At 48.6% G+C, this 23610-nt stretch overlaps 1 protein-coding gene across 1 annotated transcript; it reads right to left on the reverse strand.

Annotated features, from left to right (window-relative positions):
* Positions 1–1429: 1429 nt before the first annotated feature.
* On the reverse strand, positions 1430–16624 carry SFT2D2 (SFT2 domain containing 2). The gene is made up of 8 exons (XM_027611155.2): positions 16434–16624; positions 11936–12022; positions 11620–11705; positions 7644–7725; positions 6208–6243; positions 6061–6119; positions 4148–4177; positions 1430–1804 (listed from the first exon to the last, which is right to left on the reverse strand). The coding sequence occupies exons 1-8, from the start codon at positions 16494–16496 to the stop codon at positions 1765–1767; spliced, it is 483 nt and encodes a 160-aa protein (XP_027466956.1). The 5' UTR covers positions 16497–16624; the 3' UTR covers positions 1430–1764.
* Positions 16625–23610: the final 6986 nt, after the last annotated feature.

The following is a 23610-nucleotide window of genomic DNA, read 5'->3' on the forward strand; positions in this document are numbered from 1 at the left end:
AAGCAAGGAGATGACACGTGGACCACAGCCTTTGGTGTGGAGGTTCCAGAGCAAGAACCCGAGTGGGCCAGCTAGACCTGGGTAAGGAACAGAAAGGCAACCCCAAAGAGATTTCACTTATGGGGCTGCTTTAGAGGGCCCGCAATGCCAAGAACTCTGGCAATCAAGATAGGGCATTTATGCTGGTCAGGCAGCAAGGAGGAGCTACAAGGGCACACAAATGAACAACGGAGAGCCTACAGAACCAGGAGGAAGCATCCCAAAAGGGAAACTGGGCAGGAGACAGTGCAGCGACGTAAAGAGATTGGGAGCAGAAAAGGCACAGGCTTGGCTGATGAGAACAGGCAGCACAGTTAGAGGAGGCGCCTCCGGAGCCACGCCAGGAAACACGGGGGCACGGAGGGGACTGAAGCTGGGGCGCCCAGACTCCGGGCCCCGTTCTGCCACCAACCGTGGCTTTGAGGGAATCTGCTGACCTCTCTGAGCCTGATCTCTTTGACTGCCCAGTGAGAGAACCATCGCCACTTCGTCACCAGGCTCTCGTGCGCCCAGACAGAATCCCGGGCACAAAGCACCGTATACTGTGAGGCAGGGGCTGCGATGCGCGCCCCCTGCCGCCCACAGCGTCCCACCCCCGGTGCTGTGGCGTGGGCTCCGCTGGAAACCCTGGCACTGCTGGAAGGTCACCAGGCAGGCGTGCCTCCTTCCCGCGGGCCCCACAACGGGCTCTGCCTTCCCACTCGCTCTACCCTGGCCCTGTTCCAGGGGAGAATGGAAAACAGAATCAGTTTAAAAGCAACATTAATAAATAATGGGGAAAAAAAAAAGAGTGGAAAGCAGCAAGACTTTTCCCTCCCATCAGCTCTTGTGCAAAAGCAAAGTGTCTGTTCTGACACCAGTATGTGACCGAACCACAACTCACGCCCAAACCTGTGTGCCATCAAAGCCCACACCCACTACCACTATGCTACACAGCCCCGGTGACATCTCAAAAGGCACCTTGACCTCATGTCCCACAACGTGGGACATGCTTCGTCCCCAGTCCAGTTCCAGGAGGCCATGAGAAAAACTACGTGGAAGGGGAGAAAGAAAGAAAACCCCGAGAGAAAAAGAGTGCATGGAATGTCAGAAGATACATTCCATCGTCAAGTGTGGAATCAGAAGAACAATAAAGCCAACGTGCACATATCCCCAAAAAGTGCTCCTTTCCCAGGTCACTCTACGAGCAGGCTCTCCACGGGCTTGTGTGCAGCTGCCGGGGGGGTGGGGGGGGCAGACCCCAGAGCAGAAGCACGTCCACACTGGGTGAGGCGGGGGAAGGTTCTCCATGCTGAGGGCAAGTCCACAAAGTCTCCGCAGACCCCAAAACCCTGTCCCTTACAGCCATACCCCTGCCAGCTCTGATGGGGCCGCCTGTCACCCCCAGAAGAGCCCTGACTCCCAAGCTGACCTGTGGCTGCTGAACAAGGTTTTTATTTAGAAGATTTCAGTGCAACACTTCATCTAAAGAGGGAACAGGTGCATGAGGAATAATCTACCCCATGAGATACAGAACCCACCTCTCATACCGTGCTATAGACATTTGGGTTTGGGACCACAACATTGCCTCCAAAAGCAACCCTCAAATGTTCAGATCACAAGCAACACACTGCTGCAAGAGAAAAGGCACGTGTCTGTAAGACAGAGGTTTAGAAGGTATTTACAGAACTGTCCACCAGCTTCCGTCCACAGCGCCTTCCAAAGCCTTGCACAACTGACCATGTGCTATGCAAGACAGGCAGCAAAACACTTCTTCACAGCATCCCTAGGAAGAAAACACACAAACATCAATGAGAGATCATCACCCCCCAAAGCCACCTGTAAGTGGTAAAGACCCTCCTGCAGATATCCTGGGCACCCAGAGTAGCATCCTGCGGGGCAGAGAGCACCTAGACTGTGGGGTCGAGCTCCCTGGCATCAAACATCAGCTTCAACATCAGCGGTATTACTTTGGGCAAGTGATTTGTCTTACTGAGTTCCAAACTCCACATCTGTAAAAGGGGATGTCCCACTTACCCTAAAGACAAACTGCAGAAATTAATACAGTGAATAGAGTAGGTATCAAATGACAGCTATTCATGATAACCAAAGGAAAAGACCAGAAGAAAGTAGAGGTTATCAGAAACCAAGAACAGAGGACTGTGCACTTTAATGTCAACCAGAATCACCAGATGCACTGAAAACATCAGATCCAGTAGTCACTGGGGCATTTCTTCCAAACAGCAGGAAGTTGCTAAGGGACAGCTTGCAGGAGTTCCCAAGCACAGGGGACTCTCTGTAGTGACCGAGTACTTATTAACCTGCTGTTAGGTCTGTCTCAGAAGTCACTGCACAGCATGCAAGGAAAGAGTGGGTGCTCGATCAATTACTGTCCTATTCAAGCAAGCACGGCCATCTGAGGCACCACGTGTGGCTAGTACGAGGGCTCCCCACCCCGACTCTGTTCCTCTGCTCCCAGCTGCACTCGCGCCAAGGATCCTGGCAGTCACGGAGGGAGGGAGAGGTAAATGAATGCATTTGCATGGGTGGGCATGGTGCTTTAATAGTAAGATAATTCTAGAGCAGCATTTCTTAAGATATGCTCTACACTGTAGTCCCAGGAGATGCTTTGCAGAAGAGAGAGTTTTACAACCAAATAAGATTCCTCATGGCAGCTAACAACACACATATCAAAGGACCTAGAAAGCTGCATAACAAGGAACCCATCTAATTTTGCTTAAGCCCTTCCCAAACTTATTTGACCCTGGAACCCTTTTCTACCATGTAACCACTATTCCTGTGGAACACTGTGGGAAAGGCCCAGCTCTATAAATGCCAGTCCAGGTCAAGTCTGCAGCCCTGAAGAATGGCACCAAGCAGGCCCGGCTTCATGAGTCAGAGACGTGTGCAGTTTCATGGGGCCCCATATTTCAAGGGTTCCGCCTCCGGTTTAATGCTCTGAGGCTGCCATCTTGAAATTCTCCATCATTTTTTAACAAGGAGCCCACGTTTACGTTTTGCACTGGGCCCTGAAAATTATGGAACTGGTACCGGCATGAGGATACATTCAAATTGTCGGCAAATTGATAAATAGGTCACTGGATGCTCAGGGATGATAGGTTCTGGCTTATTTCACATAAAAACCTAGCTGCCCAAGACAGCTCTACCCACACTCTTCTCAGACAAGCCACCATCCCCCCAAACTGGCTGGGTCAGCAGAGTACTTCCTGTTAGAACCTATTCCCAAGCCACGCAGCTTGTGATGAGCTTGCAAACTTCTCATCTGACAACCCCAGCATCTTCAAATCACTGACAGCACTGAGGCTGAGCACATAAGATGCAAGCCTGCTCTTCTTCCTCCCCAGCTCCCATGCAATTTTTCATCCTCTCAATATAGCTTAAGAAAAGCTGCTTTTTAGCTACAGGTAATGACAGGGATGTATGGAAATTAAACCACTGCCTGAGAGCAGAGTCAGGCAAAGATCACATGGCCAGTTTTGAGAGGCCCATCCCTGAAAGTGCCAATTAAAGGAGGTGTGGAGGCTGGAAGGGCCTCTGGGGATGACCTGACCCAGCCCACTCTGCTTATCCCTGAGTCCTCTCAGGCCACAGGGGTCCAGTGAGCTGCCCAAGGTCATACTGCTAATTAGGAAACCCTGGTCCTCCGAGTCCTGGCCCTGCTGACTTTCCCTTCATAAACTCTTCTGGAACATTCTCATCGATGAGACACTGCAAAAAAACAAGCATGAGCTTGGATTCCTCCACCCCCTCCTCAGGGATACGAGAGTGATATTCACCTTTAAGAAGATCTCCGCAAAGCTACAAGTTCAAAGAGTGATTACATGCACATACGCACTACGTATCACAGGAGAATGTTCATGCCACTGGAATAGGTGGTCCTGGGCCAATGCTTACCACCCCATAATGCAGGGAGGGGAGGGGTAGAGAGGACCCTCAGCTTACTAATCTATAAAATAGGTATAGGACACTTAACCTCTTTGTCTAAAAGAACTTTAGTGAAGATAGAATAATATGTGTTCTCTGAAAGCACTCAAAACAGAGGCCCTTTGCAAACACACCATCATCCCCAAGTGACAGAAGTCACAGTCGTAAACACAGTTAGTCTTACCTTGCATAGGGTATGAAGGAAAGGCTATACCTGCAATGAAAACAAACAAGAGACGAAATCAAATGGAGGGAATCACTGGAAGGAATGGGCCCCAAGCTGTGAGGCACCTGCCATGATGGCCCAGACCCTCTCCTTCCTCAGCACAGGGGGTACACGCACACCCATGCACACTCGCATATGCACGTGAACACACACACCATGCCACACGTACAGGTTGGGGGGGGGTGTCATTGGTGGCCAGAGAAGGGCAAAAGGCCCATATGGAGGTGACCCTGTCACCTCAGCCTCACAGGGTCAGCAGATCCCACATATCAGGATGGCACAGAGCCTTATTCTAAAAACAACACCAAATAAAACCCAGATCAGCTATCCTCTAATATTTTACAAATCCTCAACAAAATGAACTTCTATCCGAATGGGATAATTTTCTGCTCTGCTCCTATTAATTGTAAAAGAAAAGAGAACAGAAAGAAAAAAAAACCCACTACCAACTATACTATGGATAAAAATATAAGCAAGCTATGATTCTTGGAGAAGCCAAGCCCAAAGATAACTTGGTGATCCCAGTTGGCTCAGGCCCCTCACCCACCGGAGGCCCATGCAGGGAGGAGGCCACAACACTAAAGAACCAGCCCTGAGAAAAACACAACATAGGCAGGGCTGGAGGGAACACTGCCATTTGCTTGAGCCCATATGAATGATAAACCTCTGAAAACTGGCTTCAAATTCAGTCTGTAAGCCAAAAAAAAAAAAAAAAAGGCATGTACATTTGAGTACCAATTTCATCCCCTGGGGGGGAAAAAAATATATATATATATATAAATATAAGCCATCAAACCAGGTCTTTTGGTACCTACTCCCAAAACATGTGTATCATTAAAATCAGCCCATGATTCTTCTTAGGTTCCCCATGTACAAAATTCACTTACTTGTGAACATAGTAAATTCCAAAAAGCATTTGAGAAGTATATTTATTCAAAAGTCCCAAACGACTAAAAGGAGGGATGGGTGCTCAGCTTGCAGCCTCAAGCCCCATTTCTACCACACAGGAGTACAGTTGATCCTTGGAGGCTTTAGAACTTTCAGTCCTGTCTCCTTTGCACTAGAGAAAACATTTTTTTTCCGAAGCAGATCAGCACATCTCTATGGAAACTGTTCAGGCAGACCTCATCCCTTCATGAACTCTGGAAGGACTATAGCAACATCTCAGAAGCCATCAATTTCATGCCTGCCAGTACCACTCTCACTCTGAGGTTGGACCAGAACCTACAGCCCCATCCGCGGCCCCCTGTAACGACGTCTCCAGCGCCCCTTTCACTATGCGTGGCTCTTGAGCTACAACCCCCTAGTCTTGCCAACAGCCTGCAGGGCACCTGTCGATCGTGCTGCCCACGGCCACGTGGTTTTCCGTTTCATCACTCACTGTCCCTCATCTCCTGCTGACAATTCCCTCTTTGTGCTTTGGCTAAATCATCCATCCCATCACAAATGCAGCTCATCACTTCTCACCACTCGCTTTCCTTCAACATCTATCTGACTCACAAGCCTCTTTCTACCAGCCTCCATAATACTTCACTGTCCTTGCTCCTACCGGACAGAAGTGATTGAATAACATTTATGACATCTCAAAATCAACCAGGAGCCCCGCAAAAAAAAAAAAAGAAAAAACACTGCAGCAGGCAAACAGCCTCCACCGACCACCCAAGACCACTGATGCCATCTATTGGACACGGGGCTGAGTCCACAGACTTTGGCTCTGGAGTCTGATTTCACTTGCATCATTGAGAATTCTTAATTTGAAAAGTTTCTATGTTTTTCTACCCTCCCCCCACGACACACACACCGTGGGATTTTATCTCCTTCAGCTGCATTAGTCAGAGAGCGACGTGGGAGGAGACTAAAACATCACTTACCATGTCAGGGCCAAGGATTGCAAAATGCAGAAGATGAGCGCGAGCCCCTTGTTATGCCACTGAAAGAAAAACGGACAGTTAACACCCAGTGTGTGCGACAAGAGGCACAAGCCAAAAAGGTTCAAGAGAATGAAAATACACACTTACCCAAAAGGCAGAACACAGAGTAAGTGCAAAACACAACTAGAGAGAGAGGAAAAACATTAATTAATACAGTGACAACACGGAGAAAAATACTGTTAAGACTTTGCCATTCTTGGCAAACTTACAATACTTATCCCCACATAGTAACCAGATTCTGTGATGATCACAGCGACCAAAGCTGTCCTCCCTCTCAAAGTGCTGGACCCACGGTGAGCACCCATGTTTGGCAGAAGAGTTAAAATCCCGATGAAATGAAACCAGCCAATAAGATCAGAGGTAGATTAAAAAGAAATGGATCCTCTTTGACTTCCAAATTTTCCCAAATTCTCTGCCCAGAAAGTAAAACCTGGTCCACCCTTCACCCATCCAACTTTTCATTCAAACACACTAACATTGGTCAAACACACAGCTCTGTATTTGAACCCCTGCCAAAAACACTTGTGTCTGGAGCAGAGGCAGGGACGAAGAGTAACACAAGACATCAGGCAGTCGGTTATGTGTTTACGTGTCACCTAACACGTTCCCTGAGTCCTTTCTTACAAAGTTCTTTCTACAAGAGACCTGTCCAGACCATCTACATCCCAGGGCTGGCCAAGAACAATGGCGCTCGAGCTGCAGGTCATGCCCGTCCTCTCTGTCCTTCCATAGCGTAACGACTCAATAAACACGCCCGAAGTACTCCCTCTGTGGCCAGCACTGGGCCAGCGCATATGCAGTCAACAGCAAACGTGGACACGGCCTTAGAGAACGCACCTATCTGAACAAACAACATGGACAGAATTAAAACTAAAACTAAAAGCACACTGATCAAGTCCCAAATGTTGCAATAAAGGTGATTTTAACTGAAAGCCAGCGCATGTGGTCTGGAATGATTCTCACGGTCACACAGAAGGCAGCAGTCCAGAGGAGGAAGGGGTATTCGAACCAACGGGAGAGGAGAATGGGACAAGCTGAAGGCACTGCTGTCCAAGCAGGGAACAGAGAGGAGGGGCCACGAGGAGAGCAGACCCGCATCAGAAAGACGGATGGAAACAAAACGGCAGTCAGACAATGTGGAGGGAAGAGTGAGCTGCTCCAGGAGACCAGACGCCCACTCCAGGGGGCGAAGCCTGTGTTTCTGAGTCACTCCCTCTAAGCTCTGCCTGTGTGTGGCTTCCCCAGTGTCCAGGAGGACCTCATCCACATCAATGTGGCTACTCTGAGCAGCCCGCTGTGGGGGGGGGGGTGGCGCTGGCAGAACCCAAACACCAACTGAAACACCAAGGGCATAATGATCAGATGCAGAATTCTCCCGCTGCCTCCTCGGTGGTTACAGGCTTCGGGAGTAAATCGAGACGAAAGGAAAAAGAAAAGAGGTTTTTAGGTTGAAGAGGAAAAAACTCCATGCAGCAGAAATAAAAAGTCCCATTTCACAAGTGCAGCTAAAAGGGAGGCCTTACCAGCACCATGATGGTTGCAATCAAACGGGTCGGCTCAAACATTCGCTTCAGCTGCTTCATCGGCCCCATGAGGAAGACGGTGCTGAGAGGCAAACACACACAAGCCATTCAGGCCAGACCAGACCCACCCCAGGCACAGCCCGCCGCCTCCCCATCGCCTCCCCAGGTTCACCCTTGGGGGTCACAGCAGTAACGGCAGCTCACAGCTGAGAAGTTCTTGCTACCTGCCAACCACTGTGCTTACGGGCCTTCTCACCTAATCCTTCATCAACCCATGGGGCTGATGACAGGAATCATCATACTTCCTCTGCAGAGGAAGAAACCGAAGCCCGAAGGATCCGTTACCTGTCCAGGGCTCCCCAGCTCCTCAGGCTGTAAGTGCATGGAGGTCTGACTCTAGAACCACATCCAGAGCCACCAGGTTGGAGGACCCCTCTCTCTAAGACGTGCTACCTTGCCTCCTTAACAATATACCCATGCAAACAAACAAACCAAAGACTCAGATCATTTTAAAAAGAGAAACCACACCTGACAGGTTTAGGTTGCTGATATGAAAAAGTAAAGCGCTTCACTTTCTTTCATAGTCTCCAGAGAATAATTCTACTGATCGTATCATCTATGATTTGTTCAGTGTTTGCTAAATGCCAGATAGGACATACTCAACCTCATTCCATCCCTCAGCAACTCTGTAAGTTAGGTGTTATTACACTTATTTATTTCAGAGACGAGAAAATGAAGCTCAGAAAGGTTCATTTACTTATCCACAATCACACAGCTAGGAACTTAAAGAGCCAGCATTCAAACCCACATCTACTGGATCCAAAGCTCCGAAAGGCATCCCTTGTGCACTTTCAGTGTGAATGGAACTTGAGAGGGGGCTGTGAGGGACAGTAACCCAAGCAGATCCTCACGCTGAACCCGAGGGTTAGGTCTGTCATGTCTCTAGATTCCTGACAGAAATGCCCCATGTGCCTGGCATCACCCCACAGTAGCCCTGTAACATCCAGAGTTTTAGCATTAGCTACCGGGTGTTTGGTGCAAACAGAAATTTAAAAAATGTGTCTACCTCTCTTTAAAGTACCATTAAGTTTCAACCTGAATTCATAGCTGCACTCTTAGCCAACACTGAACAAGAAGCAAGAGCCAAGACTGGCCTTAAAAATTAAATGCAGCATATATACAAAAACATAACAGATTATAGGGGCGCTCGGGTGGCTCAGTGGGTTAAGCTTCTGCCTTAGGCTCAGGTCATGATCTCAGGGTCCTGGGATGGAGCCCCACGCCATCGGGCTCCCTGCTTCTCCCTCTCCCTTTGCCTGCCACTCCCCCTGCTTGTGCTCTCTCCCTCTGTCAAAGAAGTAAATAAAATCTTTAAAAAAAAGTAACAGATTATAGGTAAAGCCATAAACTCCTAGACACATCCTGGAAATAATCATTTGCTCCCTTTATTACTTCTGTAGGCAGTGCCATAAAGAGTTGACCCTATTAGGGTTTGCTAAATAGTTCTTCTAGACTAACCAACACACGCCAGTATTTATGCTCTATTTATAGACTCGACATTAAACCTACACTGTCTGCCCAAAGCAAAATGCTCCAAAAGTTAGTATTTGAGAGGGCTTTAGAGGCGAGATGAGACATCTCTGAGAGCCAGCATTTTACTATCATAAGCATTCATAAATTTTTAGAAGGGTAGCCAGAGTCGTGTACTCAATCATTTGGTTAACATTTCCAGCCAAAAACAGAGCTAAGTTTGGGGACAATTAGGGACAGGTAAGGCAGACGTATAGATAGCCCTTGTCAAGTGGCTCAGAGACTTGTAACAAATCAATGTAATAAAATGCTATCTGTGCTGTCACAAAAATATATTTGGGACATACAGAGTCCTATATGAAAGAAGAGGTCATTGTTCTGGGTGGGGGTGGGGAGAGGTAACGAGGAGAAGATTTACAGGAGTGGTGATTTTTGAGCCAAGTCCCCACAAATGAGCAAGAATTCACCAAAATGAGGGGGGTAGGGCACAAAGGGAGAGATACAGATGGGGCAGCATTCTAGGCAGAGAAATTAGCCCCAGAAGAGGCACAAAGACGTTTGGGGAAATGCAAGAAGGTCGGCCTGGCTGGGGAATGGAACTGGGCCTCTCCTGCATGCATGCACCTGTGGCGGAAATGAGGTACTGCTAGAGAGTGAGCCAGGGCTGTAACCGAATGCTGAAAATGGCCAGGAGGGACACGAAAGGAGACAGAGAAGCCAGCAGAGGAATCCTGTGGTAGTTCAGTTGGGAAGTGATACGAGCCAGAGCTAAGAGCAGCTCAGGTATCACCATCTCTAGAAAGCCCTCCCTGGCTCCCTGGGTCAAATCTCGGCAGCTGCCCCTCCCTGAGCACCTCTTTCTCCATGCCCTATTATATTATCAGTTCACATGTCTGTCTGTCTGGCCGACCAGTGAGCTCCACCGCGGCCCCAATGTCTGTGCGTGCTCAGAGCCCAGCCCAGGGTGTGAGCAAGGCTTAGTCACTGAGGACGTGAGTCCCATGGTCAGGGACAATAGCCACAGAGACAAAGAGGAAGGGGCCAGGAAGGGGTGGGCACCAAGCCATGGTGAGTAATATACAGGGGCCGGGGCTTGGACACCCAGCACTCTGAGGCCATTGACTGAGATACAAGGGAAGGCGGCGGGAGAGGAAAGGTCACGGAGTTCAGGTTCCAGGGGGCCATGTAGGCCGAAGTCAGGCCAGCACTCCCAGCTGGGAGCAGGACTGTTGCTGTCTGCACACAGTGTGGCTGAAGCATGAACTGCACTTGATCTGGGCTATCCGTGTACCTGCAGCATGCAAAACGGGCTGCCACGGTTCCCTTATATGTAAAACCTCAACAGTAACTTTATCCCAGGAGATTTCAAAAATAAACTAAAATAAGGGCGCCTGGGTGGCTCAGCTGGTTAAACATCTGCCTTCAGCTCAGGTCATGATCTCAGGGTCCTGGGATGGAGCCCACACGCCTGGGCTCCCTGCTCAGTGGGGAGTCTGCTTCTCCCTCTCCCTCTGCCCCTCCCCCCATGCTCTGACTCTGTCTCTCGCTCTCTCAATAAAATCTTTAAAAAAAATAAAAATTAAAAAAATAAACTAAGATACAAAAATACTGGGAGGAGTGGGTGACTCAGTCAGTTAAATGTCCAACTCTTGATTTTGGTCATGATCTCAAGATTGTGGGATCGAGCCCTATGTCGGGCTCTGCACTCACCTCAGAGTCTGCTTGTCCCTCTTCTTCTGCTCCTCCCCACCCACTCCTCACTTGCCCTCTCTCTCTCTCAAATAAATAAGTTATTTATTATTTACTTAGAGAGAGAGTACACAAGCAGGGGGAGGGGCAGAGGGAGAGAGAGAAGCAGACTCCCCTGCTGAATGGGGAGCCTGACATGGGGCTCAATCCCAGGACCCCAAGATCATGACCTGAGCCAAAGTCAGACACTTAACTCACTAAGCCACCCAGGCACCCCAATAAATAAAATCTTAAAAAAAAATACTAAAACTTTTTTTTTAAAGACTATTATTTATTTGACAGAGAGAGACACAGCGGGAGAGGGAACACAAGCAGGGGGAGTGGGAGAGGGAGAAGCAGGCCTCCCGCTGAGCAGCGAGCCCGATGCGGGGCTCAATCCCAGGACCCTGGGACCAGACCTGAGCCAAAGGCAGACGCTTAACGACTGAGCCACCCAGGCGCCCCCCTTTTCAGTAATTTTTAAAGAGGAAATTTTTTGAAAGGAAATTTAGCATAGGGTTCTTAGCATTTACCATTCATTAACTTTATATGATAAAGTTGGATATGATATATTTTAACTACATTTGGTGAGAAACCAATCCTTAAAACTATTAAAGCATCCTCCTTCACCTCCCTCAAGCACAATCCACACCCATTTTCCCATCTAGTGATTGGCTATGGTTAAATTAAAAAAAAAAAAAAAAAAAACACCTGTTACCTCCCAATTGATGCGATGTTACCAAAGGTATAAAACACTGCAAAGAGGTATAGTCCCTTCCTGGGCACCCAGAGCAGAAGAGTTCCCTGGAAGATAAAGCACAGGGCGTTTGCACAGAGGACCCCTCCTACAACAGTCTACAGCCAAGAGTGCACAGAGACACCCAGTCCCCTCCCCACCCTCCTCAGCACCTCCCTCTCTCTCTCATCCATGCATCCCATGAAGAGCAAGAGAAAAGGAGGTGGACAAAAGGGGAAAGACAGAGGGAAGGAGGGACAGGGTGGGGAAAAGACAGGGGAGGAGAGGGACATCTTACCAGCAGTGAGCAGACAATTCCTGTAGCAAAACATGCAATGAAGCCTTTTATTCTGGTACCCCAGCTTAATGAAGATGCCTCAACAACCTGAAATTTTTAAAAAAGGGATTACATACACGTATATGCATGTTTAAGCACCAGAAACAAGGGAAGCACATAATTAGATTGAGCGTGTGAGTTTGACCTGTGGAAGGCAGGAACAAGAATCCGACTCACTCATAGCTACAAGAGCCCTCCTGAGTCATGGAATCCGGCTCCTTATCCATCCACAAATCCCCTCTCTGGCAGCAGATAAGAGGTTACCGAGCCTCTAGGTGAACATCCCCAGAGGTATAAACTCTCCACCTGAAGCACAAACCATTTCACACACAGCACAGCAAGGCAGTAGACCCTAGAGTAGCCCAAGCCCTTACACAGCCCTGGCCGGACAAGGACAACCAGGAAGCCATGAGCTCCGCCAGGCAGGGACCCAGGAAACGGGGGCCGGTCGGGGGCCGGCACTCAGGGGGCTGGATCCACCGGGCATGGTCTCCTACATCAACCAGCCCAACTTGGGCAATAGCTACTCCTATCGGCATCTCTGAGATGCCGAAGGACTAAGGCTCTCATCTGTGTCAGGGCCCTGAGCTGAATCTATTCATGCCGTGCTTCGAGGTGCTGGCATCAGCCAAGTCACGCAAGCATGAGACAAATCCTAGGTAATTCACTACAGCCCTACTCATCTGACTCCCCGCTACCATAAGTAACCCCTCCCAAAAGTAAAGCTCCGAGGATGCCAACTTTTCCCAAGACAACTCTGCTAGAACAGGAGAGCCTGCAAGTAGCTCCCAAGGGTTTTTCCCCCGTGTCAAAGAGGACAGCCCAGAACTTACGCCAAAGACCTTCCTAGTCTGTCCACATCATGAAAGTAGCCACAGCTGCTCCAGGCTGGGGACAGACAGCTGCCACTGAGACCAAAGGTCCTGCCTCCTGCCCAGGCAACCCAGTGTATTCACACCAGGCTCACCTCGTGTGGCCAGCACAGTCTCCCTCCCGCAGTGGGGGAAAGCTGCCAGTAACATTTCCACCCCCTGATGAACGAAGGTGGTGGCAGAAGCTGCAAGGGACACCGGACTGACAACTCCTTCGGCCTTGACTGCTCCCAGCTCAGGGACCTGTCTTCAGCCCTGTCTCCAAACTTCCAGTCAAACCAGACCGCCTGGAAAGAAGGAACAGCGGCTCTCCCAGGTATGGTCAGCATTGCTACAGAGGGCTTGATTTCCATTCAGGAGAAAGGCAGTCTTAAGGGCAGGTTATCAAAAGGGGTTTTCCTCCTCCCGCATTTATTCACACTTTTTATTTTTTCTAGAGAGGGAGAGGGAGAGAATCCCAAGCAGGCTCCACACCCAGCACAGAGCCCAACGCCGGGCTTGATCTCACGACCCTGAGACCATGACCTGAGCCGAAATCGAGTCGGACACTTAACCGACTGAGACGCCCAGGCATCCCTGTTCACACATATCTAAAGTGGGCTCGTAACACTGCAATCCCCCACCACAAACAAAGTTCTTGCGGAAACACAGGGCACCGTAGGACACTGCACAGAAAGGCGCCATCGGGGATGGTAACCACGCCGTGGGCACAGGGTGTCAGGACCTGACAGATGGACCACCTGGTTCCGTGCTGAGGCACAGCGCACCTCCCAAATGAGCCACGTGGTGCTCTGTTAGCAGGCTGCACTGGCAGCCCCCACAATCAGGTCAGCCTTCTGACTAACATGTTCAACCTCCCACCAAGAAGAAAATAAAATCAGAAGCCACCACTCCTCCTACTCACGCAAGAAACAAAGAACTTACTTTGCCAGGTAGAAAAAAAGAAGTGAGCTACACGCGGGGAGAAAAGTGTCGGAGCAGAACCGGACCGGATTCATGGCTTGAGCACTACTTGGCATCAACAGGGGTATTTTAAGAGATTCGACCTTTTTTATTTTTTTTATTTTTGTGTGTGTGGAGAGGATAACCCATAAGGTTAAGTGTCAAGTGTGAGCTGGCCTTGGCATTTACAGAACTAAATATGGTGTCCACGTCCCAGTCCTCGTAAAAATCAAACTCATGGATGAGAGGACATAGTTCTGGTTTCTTTCTTCGGAAAGGAGAGTGACGTGTTGGCTCTACAAGTCTCTCAAGCTGAATTTCCACCCAAATGTCACCCTAGTTGGCAAAATGGGGGGAGGGGGTGCAGATAACCTTTCATCACTGTGTCTTCCCACTCTGTGTCATCACACTTCTTTTACCAGCTGGACTCAGTGAAGGCTAAGCCCTTCTTTTTGCCAATTTATAAAAACGAACTCAGTTGATATAAAAGGCCTCTCTAAATTCATGGCTGCTGGGGCACCTTCTGGAAATCAGAGTAGCTAAAATAGTCCCTGGCTAGAATTTACAGGCGATCTGCACCCAAGCTGTCTGACTGGCAGTTAGGAACAAAGGTCCCTTTGACTTGGGGATGTGGAGAGAAGAAAGGTGCTTGCCAAAATGAAGTAAAGCTAAGAACTGTTGGAGGAAACAGGGCTGGTAACCAGAAGAAGGTGAGAAATGAATACTGCTTCATACCTGTGCTTTCAAACCAGGTACCACTCATCCCTTCCTCATCCCGGGAATCCTCTATGAAAAAAATAAAACCTATACTTTAAGAAATACGCCCACTAAAACTAAGGGTTGAAGGCGGATTTATGAAGGTGAGGTATCAATTAAAAACCTCGTCAGGAGGGTATTGGTGATTAGGCATTGCCAAGTAGTTTTTATACCCAGTTTCATATGTAGGAGAAACAGAACTAGCCATGCTTTTATTGTTTACATTAAAAGGATATAAACTTGAAAAGCACTCACTTATGGTGACCTCTGACAACTTAATTTGAAAAGCCCATAAGGCCACGTAGTCCAACTTACCACACAAAACAGAAATTTCAGCACACAATTCTCTTTGCCAGCTTCAAAGCCATGGGAAATGTGAAACCACTCAATACCAACATTTTAAAGCCCTTCACTGCGTCCAACGCAGGCAGGCACCACTGTAGGTAAAAACAAACTCAGCGTTTACATCTTCAATCCACACTAATCATTCACTCTTACGCGTCTGCTTCATGGATTTTTTTCTAAATATATAATATCTGCATCATCTCGCTGTCAACACTCCCCCCCCCAAGAGGCCTCAGGATGATAAAGTGTCTCCCTCTTGAACCCTAGCTGCTTGTAAAAGCCTGATGACAGTCCACAGGGCATAATGCTTTTAGATCCACATGACTTGTCAACTACCTGGGTATTCTTAGGCCTGGCCTGGGGTTTGACTTCAGAAGCCAGAAATCAAAAACAAAGAAATGCATGAAATTACTCCTGAGCTTTGACCAACTAATAAAGGCAACCAATTAAAAGGAACCCACAGAGCTGTTTTGAAATGTCAAAAAAATAAAACCCTATGATACTCAATTCCAATTCCTATAATGTTGCTTCTTCAAAGTGAGGATTAAGAGAGTAAGCTTTACAAGTTCTGAAATCTCACAGAGGGGGTACCAGTATCACACAAAATGCAGAAAAAAAATCGGCAACCACAAAAGTGGGTGAAAGAAGATGCTGAGAACAAACCACGAGAGACACTGATTAAAGTTAGAAGGAAAACGTGGGTTTAGAGTTCAAAGAAGCTGTATTCTCTTGTTCAACACCCTCACTTTATAGCTGGGGAAACTGAGGCCCGTGCAATACACACCAAAAAGTAAAATGTTATTCTGTCATCCAGAAAGGAAAACAAAAACAAGAGCGAAAAAAGCACTCGAAACAGGAAATGATCATTCTGTATGGCTCTAGAAGACAGGGCCCGAGCGCCCAGATTCCCGCTCGACCCAGCCTCTCTAGCGAAACAGTCACACAAACACGCGCGGGCAGTCCCACGAGGTCCTGGGTGTCTACAGCGTCTACGGACGGCCTGGGGGCACAGAGAAACAAGAGTGAGCCCTGCCCTCCGGGAGTTCACGGTTCCGCGGTGGAGACGCGTCACAACCCCGACAGGTGCCCAAGGTCGGGTGGGAGTGTCACACCGACAACCAAGCCCCGCCGTACGGGGGCAGCGAGCAGGGGAAGCTGCGGGCCCCTCGCCAGGCCCAGGCGACCTACCCGGACGCGGGTTCCCTCCGCCAGGCTCTCGGGGCCCGCCCGCCCTGCCCGTCTCAGCCCCGGAGCTCGGGAAGGCCGGCGGGGCTGGAGGGACCGTCCGGGACGACGCGTGCCCCCGCGGGCGTTCCCCGGGTTCTGCTCCGGCTCCGCCCTCTCGAGTGGGCCGCTGGGGCGGGGAGGGCTGAGGGGGCGCCGGGCGACAGAGCACTCACAGGCCGACCGCCTGGAGCCGAGGGCCCGGCGCGGCACCGGCAGGGGCGCGGGGAGCGCGGGGCCCGCCGCGGGGAGGACGCACGGGCGCGGCGCCGCTTTCCAGGAAAGCCTGGAAGTCCCGCCCGGTTCCCGGGCACGCTCACCTCGGCCAGGCCGCCCCGGTCCTCGGTGTCCTGGCCGCTCAGCACCTTCTTCAGCTTGTCCATCCCGGGACGGGTCCACACGACGCAGCCCCGCTCGGCCGCCTGTTGAGCTCGCTGAGTCGGCGGGTCTTCCGGGTGCCGGGCCCGCGGCCGCCGCCAGCCAACCGCGGCGCGCTCCGCCCAGGTACCTGCCCACCTGGCGGCCGCCCGCGCAAGCGCCCCGCCGCTTTCACCAGCTGGCCGCGGGGGCGGGAGGCGGGAGGCGGGACGCCCTGGGGGCGCGGGGGTTAAGGTCCGCCCAGCCTCGCTCGGCGGCCCTGCCTCCTTCCCGCGCCGGGGTGGAAGCCGGACCCGCCCCCCTCCCGGCCCTCCTGAGTTCAGTCAACAAACGCTGCGTGCCTACCGGGCACAGGAGTGTTTTTCTTGTTAATGTTGCCACAGAGCTTGTTCTAGATGGAACTTATTCCGGATGGTCTCAAGTGGAACGATTTTTTTTAAAATTCACTTGTAACTTCAGTCTAGACCAAGCTACTATGATCCCAGCTAAAAATGCTTCTAGAGGTATGATTTGGGCAAAAACTCGAGGAAAGGGTAGAACTTGGATGAGGAGTGGAGAAAGGCATAGTAGCTTGTTGGGCCGCCCTCAAAGCGGATTCCAGCGCTAATGATTTCCGGTTGGAGAATCCGTGCAGCCCGTTTAAACCCCAGGACGGGGCCGGAGACACATAGGCTCACATCTCGGACTGCTGCCTGGGGAATGTTTGAAAAGCTATCTTCAAGATTAGATCGGCTCAGAAAAACAAATCCACAGCGAGGTTGTGCGGAGCACACACTGGAGAATCTCCCCGCTGTCTCCCTCACCGCTCCCTTCTCCAAGAACACTTGTGAAAGAGTAGGACTGTGTGTCTGGGCGGAGAGAATGTAGATGTTACCTAGAACTTGGGCCTCTTGGGAATTATAAATCAACCAGGCAAAAGGGATTTGCACAGGACCCTATTCAAGTCAGTCAGATGGCTGTAATTATGTGACCTCATCTTTATAGATACTCAAACATGCTCAGCCATAATTTTAGTTTATGTCTCAGATCTCCAATAACAAATGCTGTTGTTTTTCCCCTGTTGCTCTTACGCCCTTGTTCCACTCAGGTAAATTCCTACACATCCGTCAAGACTCCTAATACCAAGACACGGTGGAAAGCTCATCCATTGTGAAGTTAGGAAGGTCTGGGAGGTGCAACTCTAGAACCATCACTTACCAGCTATGTGGCACTGAACAAGTTACCTAACCTTTCTGGTCCTCAATTTTCTCATCTGTAAAATGGACATAGAGTACCTCTGAAAGATTTTGTGGGAAGTACACGTGACAGTATGTGAGGAGAGCCTGGAACATGGCAGGCATTCTGTGGCATCTATGGAAGCTAGTATTTACTCCACCATCTCCTCTGAAACTTCCTCTAGCCCAGTCCACACTGATGTGGCAGTTGCTCCTTCCTCCCACAGCATTTTAAACCCCACGCTATTGCCATTATTCATGTTCAAGTCTGTCCCCTATACCTCGTGAGTCCTCACAGTTCCATTCATTTTTTACTCTGCCAACCCAGAAAGGCACCTAGAAGATAGTGCTCAGTTAATACCATTAAGTGAATGAATGAATGAGTAAATGAGAGACTTTGGGTCTGCCTTTTTTTTTTTTTGAAGACTTTATTTATTTATTCATAAGAGACAGAGAGAGAGAGGCAGAGGGAGAAGCAGGCTCCCTACTGAGCAGGGATCCTGATGCAGGACTCGATCCCAGGACCCTGGGATCATGACCTGAGCCGAAGGCAGATGCTTAACCATCTGAGCCACCCAGGCGCCCTTGTGTCTGCTTTTGCGATAGTGTGAATTGTAACAGACAGATGGGCAGATGGGCAACACTTAAAATGGCCATGCTGGCAAGTTAGCAGATATAGATAGGCTTGTTTTTGTCAGCCAAGTAAGACAATTGGTCTGCCCTCCTCCTTCACCTCCACTCCCTGCATTCATCAGAGTAAAAGAGGTCGTTTGTTTATTTGTTTTAAGATTTTATTTTTAAGTAATCTCTATACCCAGTGTGGGACTCGAACTCACAACCCGGAAATCAAAAGTCTCACACTCCACAGACTGAACCAGCCAGGCACCACCCCTTGTCACAGTAAAAGAGGTTTTGTTCAGAAAGGCCTTATCTGTAATCTCAGCTCAAGCGTAAGAGCAGTATTTCTTTCAGAACTGGGCAGGATGGCCTCTCCTCTCGGCCCATGCTTGTAGGGGAGCCTGCAAATCACACACACACACACACACACACACACACACAAATGTGTGAAAGAACACATGGCTCTTCTTTTACTTGAGGTGTGGCACCAGCACCAGGATGCCCCCTCTCACAAGTAACACCGTTTAGACCCCAGGGCACTCCTTCTCCATGTCTCCTGCCCTCTGCCCTTGAAACAAAAGGCATGTGAATGTGTGGGGGTTGTGGGTTGTGCCACTACCAGTGCCGACACACTACTTCAGAGGGCCAGTGGGATAGGAACTGTGGAGGTGATTCGGTACAAGACAAATCCAGGGGCGCCTGGGTGGCTCAGTCGTTAATCATCTGCCTTCAGCTCAGGTCCTGGCTCCTTGCTCCATGTTGGAAGCCATCTTCTCCCTCTCCCACTCCCCCTGCTTGTGTTCCCCTTCTCCTGTCTCTCTGTCAAATAAATAAATAAAATCTTAAAAAAAATAAAATAAAAATAAAAGACAAATCCACCTGTCACATCCCTCCACTGAGACACCTTGATTGCAATAGATCCTTAGGTAACGACATGCCATTTCTGCCAGTGCCAAGTCTCCATTTTCCTGTTTCTCTAACACAAAATTCCAGAGGGACTCCCAAAAATTAGTGCAGTAAATGCAACAGTTCACGTGGAGGCTAAGGCATATTTTTCATCATGAAACAATTCATATTACTCTCTCATGTGTATAGATGTATGTCTAGGCATAACATACATGAAACATGATACTAAGTCAAAGACATGGAACACTAGAATCACAAATAACTTCTTCATAATCATGTTTAATAAGATTTCATTACATTCTCAAAAAGTCAAGTAAAAATTTTAACTGTAAATACTTGAAATTTAATTTTTCACAGGTTAATTATCAATTATATGTCTTTCCTTTAACTTTTGTAGATAATTTTGAATATTTTAGAAAAATAGTTCTTGAAAGCATAAAAAATATTTTGAATTGAATTTATTCAATTTATTTTGAAATTGAAGTTATTCAATTCATTTTGAAAATGAATTTATTATTACCATAATATATTCCAATTTTGTAATAATAATTGAATTTAGTCATCTTTGATATTTTGCCAACTTTTAGTCATATAAAAGCCATAACTGTACACCTATTTGTCAATGTAGGAGGATCAAACATAATTTATTTAACAACTGTTTGGCTTGATTTACAGCTTTTAATATTTAGGCATCTGACTTAGAGGCTCCCATTTTCTGTTTTCCAGGCCCTGCAAATTTTGGGGTACACCTGCCTGTAACTACCCTGGTCAAAGGACTTGGGTTGCCTAAGTGGAAATGCTAGATTGATTCAAGATGTAAAAATACAGGGATTTTCTGCAATAAAAAGGAATGGAATAATGACATGGATGAACCTTGAAAACATTATGCTAAGTGAAAGAAGCCACACATAAAAGGCCACATATCGTATGATTTCATCTGTATGAGATGTCCATAATGGGCAAATCCAAAAAATAGATGGGTGGTTTCCATGCGTTGGGGGCAGAGGAGCATGGGAAGTGATGGCTAATGGGTACAGGGTTTCTTTTGGGGTGATGAAATGTTCTAAAATCAATTGTGGTGATGACTGCACAACTCTGTGAAAATACTAAAAAACGTTGAATTGTATGCTTTAAATGAGTGAATTCTATGATATATAAACTATATTGCAATAAAGCTGCTTAAAAATGCTTAGCACAGTGTCTATGCATATTTCCCAATCCATGAATGTTATTTATTATATAATGTAACAGGAGTCCACTCTTATCTTGCCTAAATGTGTCTAAGTTTGAACCCAGAATATCGGACTCCTAATTTATCTACAGATACATTGGCCAATGTATGGGTGACTCATTGTGACATTGTTTATAATACCCAAAGATCGGAAACAACCTAAAAGTCCATTGGTGGGAAGAATGGTTACATAAATTATGATACATCCATTCATAAGAATGTAAAGCAATCGTTAGAAAGAGAAGAAGAAGGAAGCTCTTTACATATTGATATGAAACCATCTCCAAGATATGTTAGGAGAAAAAAAATCAGATCCAAACAGGTAGATGACAGATACATGACAGACAGAACATGTGTGTAGACATATCTATATTTACCTATATATGCATAAAACATATCTGGGAGGACAGAAAAACAAAAATAAACAAAAACTACTGAGGTTACACTTTACCTCAGCGAGGGAAACTAGGTGACTCTGCAGCAGAGTACTTTTCACTGTGTATCTACTGACTTTTCAGTTATGAACCTTGTGAATGTACCTGCTCTTCAAAATAAATAGACACACAAAAGGTTACATATCATGTGATTCCATTTATATGAAATATCTAGAACAAATAAATCCATGGAAACAGAAAGCAGACTGATGGTTGCTAGGGGGAGGGAGGACTGGGGAGAAACTGGTCAAGGAGATGAAAATAGTTTGGAACAAGGTAGAGGTGGTGGTTGCACAATACTGTGAATATATTTTTCACTTTGAAATGGTTAATTTTGTGTTATGTAATTTTCAGCTCAATAAATTATTTTTTGAAAGAAAATGAGGGTGAGGAAAAGGAAAAGAGGAAGAAGGAGACAGGAAAGGAAGGAGAGGGAGGGAGGGAGGGGCGGGAGGGTGCAGAAGTTCCATCCCAGAGCTGCAGCTGGCCTGGAGGGTTTTAAACAAACAGCTTTGTATGCAAAGGCCTGTGCTAAGTAAGGAATTGAGAGAGGAGACAGTTGTCACAGTGATCAAGAAGTGGGAGTGAGAAGACCAGGCGCTGGCTTGGGCACCAGAGCAGATGGGTGCACGCTTCCTTCTGTCTCCTGGGCGCTCCCCTCCGATGTCCAGAGCCTTTGTTTGAACTACGGGCTCATCAGTCGGAAAGTATGAAAGTACTTCGGCCTCCCTCCACCTGCCACCGCCATCCCCATGCCAGGGCCATCGAAGGACCCTTCCCACCTCCGCCCCTCCTCGGAGCCACCCTTCGTGGGCTGAACCCTCACCCACCCCCAACCCCTCCGGCACTTGCGGCCACTGCCTGGGGCTGCCTACAGCCCCGTCCTGCCCAGGCAGCCACTTTTAACAGTTAATGCACAATAACGCTGATTATTCCCCCAGGACCGTAGGGGTGGAGCCCGATCTTCTCCAGGGACCCCCAGAACTTCCAGTCCCCACAAACATTCCGCGACTCACTCCTCCCAAGGCCAGCAAGGCAGCTGACACCCCCACCACCAGGGCAAGAAAAACCTGCAGTGACCCTGCCTGCATCTCTCCCAAGTTGTGTTGTTACAACTCTGCCATCTGCCCTGTGAGCCTACCCTGTCCCACACTAGCTCTCTGAAGGCAGATTCCCTGCAAGTTCTCTGCCCTCCATTCCACCCGCTTCCATCCCCACCACCTCACAGACGGAAAGCTGCACTGGCTTCCTAAGATGGCCTCCCTGCCTCCGCCATGCTTCTCCCTCAAACCCAACGGTCCACTGCCACAGCTGGGATCGCCTTCATGCGCCCTGCTCATCGGGTCACACCCCTTACTCCCACGCTCCCACCGGCTTCTCACTGCCTTCACCCTCGAGTCTGAAGGCCTCACCCGTCGCTGGAGACCCCTTTAAATGGGGCCAAACGGACTTTCCGGTCTGGTGTCCTGACACAATCACTCAAGCCCCGCCATCTGCACATAGCTGCTTAACTAATCTGTACTGATTGACTGGAAACACCACGCTTTTAAAATGAAAAATGCAGGGGCGCCTGGGTGGCTCATTAAGCGTCTGCCTTTGGCTCAGGTCAGGATCCCAGAGTCCTGGGATCCAGCCCCATGAGGAGTCAGTCTCCCTGCTCAGCGGGGAGGCTGCTTCTCCCTCTCCCTCTGCCTGCTGATCCCCCTGCTCAGATGTGCACTCTCTCTCTCTTTCTGTCAAATAAATAAAATCTTTTAAAAAATTATTTAAAAAAATAAAAATAAAATGAAAAATGTATTATTCCTGCTAAATATGTATGAAGTTTAGAGTCTAACATCACTGTCAGGCTCTGAAAGTCCAGGAGAACATTACTGGTAGGTGATTTCTGCATTGGAACGCAGCTAAAACATCCCACCAAGAACCTGGAATTCTGTCAGGGCCACACCCCATGCCTGTCTTTGAGCTGACTGGTTCGCCAAGCCGGGTCAGAGGCCAGTGGTTGAAATGTGCCCCATCTCACCGTTTTCGAGTCATCTGTGCTCAGGAGCCTGATTCCAGAACGCGAGTCAGAATCTGCATGCTTTGTGGAGGACTGCTCATGCACCAGTCACCTGGCATGTGTCATATTTTGCACACTCCTTCCGGCAGGCCCAAAAGGTAGGCACAGCTGTGATAATCCAGCTTTCACAGATGAGGAAACTGAGGCTTGGCATCACGCAGTCAGACTCCTGAGTCCCTCCCTGAGCCCACCCCCCAGGCTGCCCCCCTGGTTAGGCACGATCGCTTTGAGCCACCGGTCCACCGAGCTGTGTCCACCGAGCTGTGTCTCGCCGGCTTCAGTAATTGTTCCTTTAGATGCGCCCCACCACCCCCTGAAGGATCTTTGTGAACTACAGTCTACTGAGTTGTTGCCTTGCTTAAAGTCTCCCGCAATGTGGAAAACTGAAAAATGACCCCACAAAACATTCGTGTCTAATCTCCGGAATCCAAGAATGTTATCCTATATGGCAGGGGAAGAAAAAGGCGTTTGCCGATGCGATTAAGAATCTTCCGACGGAGAGATTATCCTGGTGTATCCAGGCTTCTTCTGCTTCTTTCAGCAGAAGAAGCTGAGAAAGAATTCTCCCCTGGAGCCCCCGCAGGAGCGCAGCCCTGCCAACACCTTGATTTTGGGCTTTGTGGCCTCCAGAACTGTGAGATTGCATTTCTGGTGTTT

Source organism: Zalophus californianus, chromosome 10 (assembly GCF_009762305.2).
Source record: "Zalophus californianus isolate mZalCal1 chromosome 10, mZalCal1.pri.v2, whole genome shotgun sequence".
Taxonomy (NCBI): Eukaryota; Metazoa; Chordata; class Mammalia; order Carnivora; family Otariidae; genus Zalophus; species Zalophus californianus.

Coding starts and splice junctions, on each gene's coding strand:
- SFT2D2 (XM_027611155.2), bottom strand. CDS start 16,496: ATGGACAAGCTGAAGAAGGTGCTGAGCGGCCAGGACACCGAGGACCGG. Junction 11,706..11,935: donor GAATTGTCTGCTCACTGCTG/GTAAGATGTCCC, acceptor TTTATCTTCCAG/GGAACTCTTCTGCTCTGGGT. Junction 6,120..6,207: donor CTCTGTGTTCTGCCTTTTGG/GTAAGTGTGTAT, acceptor TTTTTCTTTCAG/TGGCATAACAAGGGGCTCGC.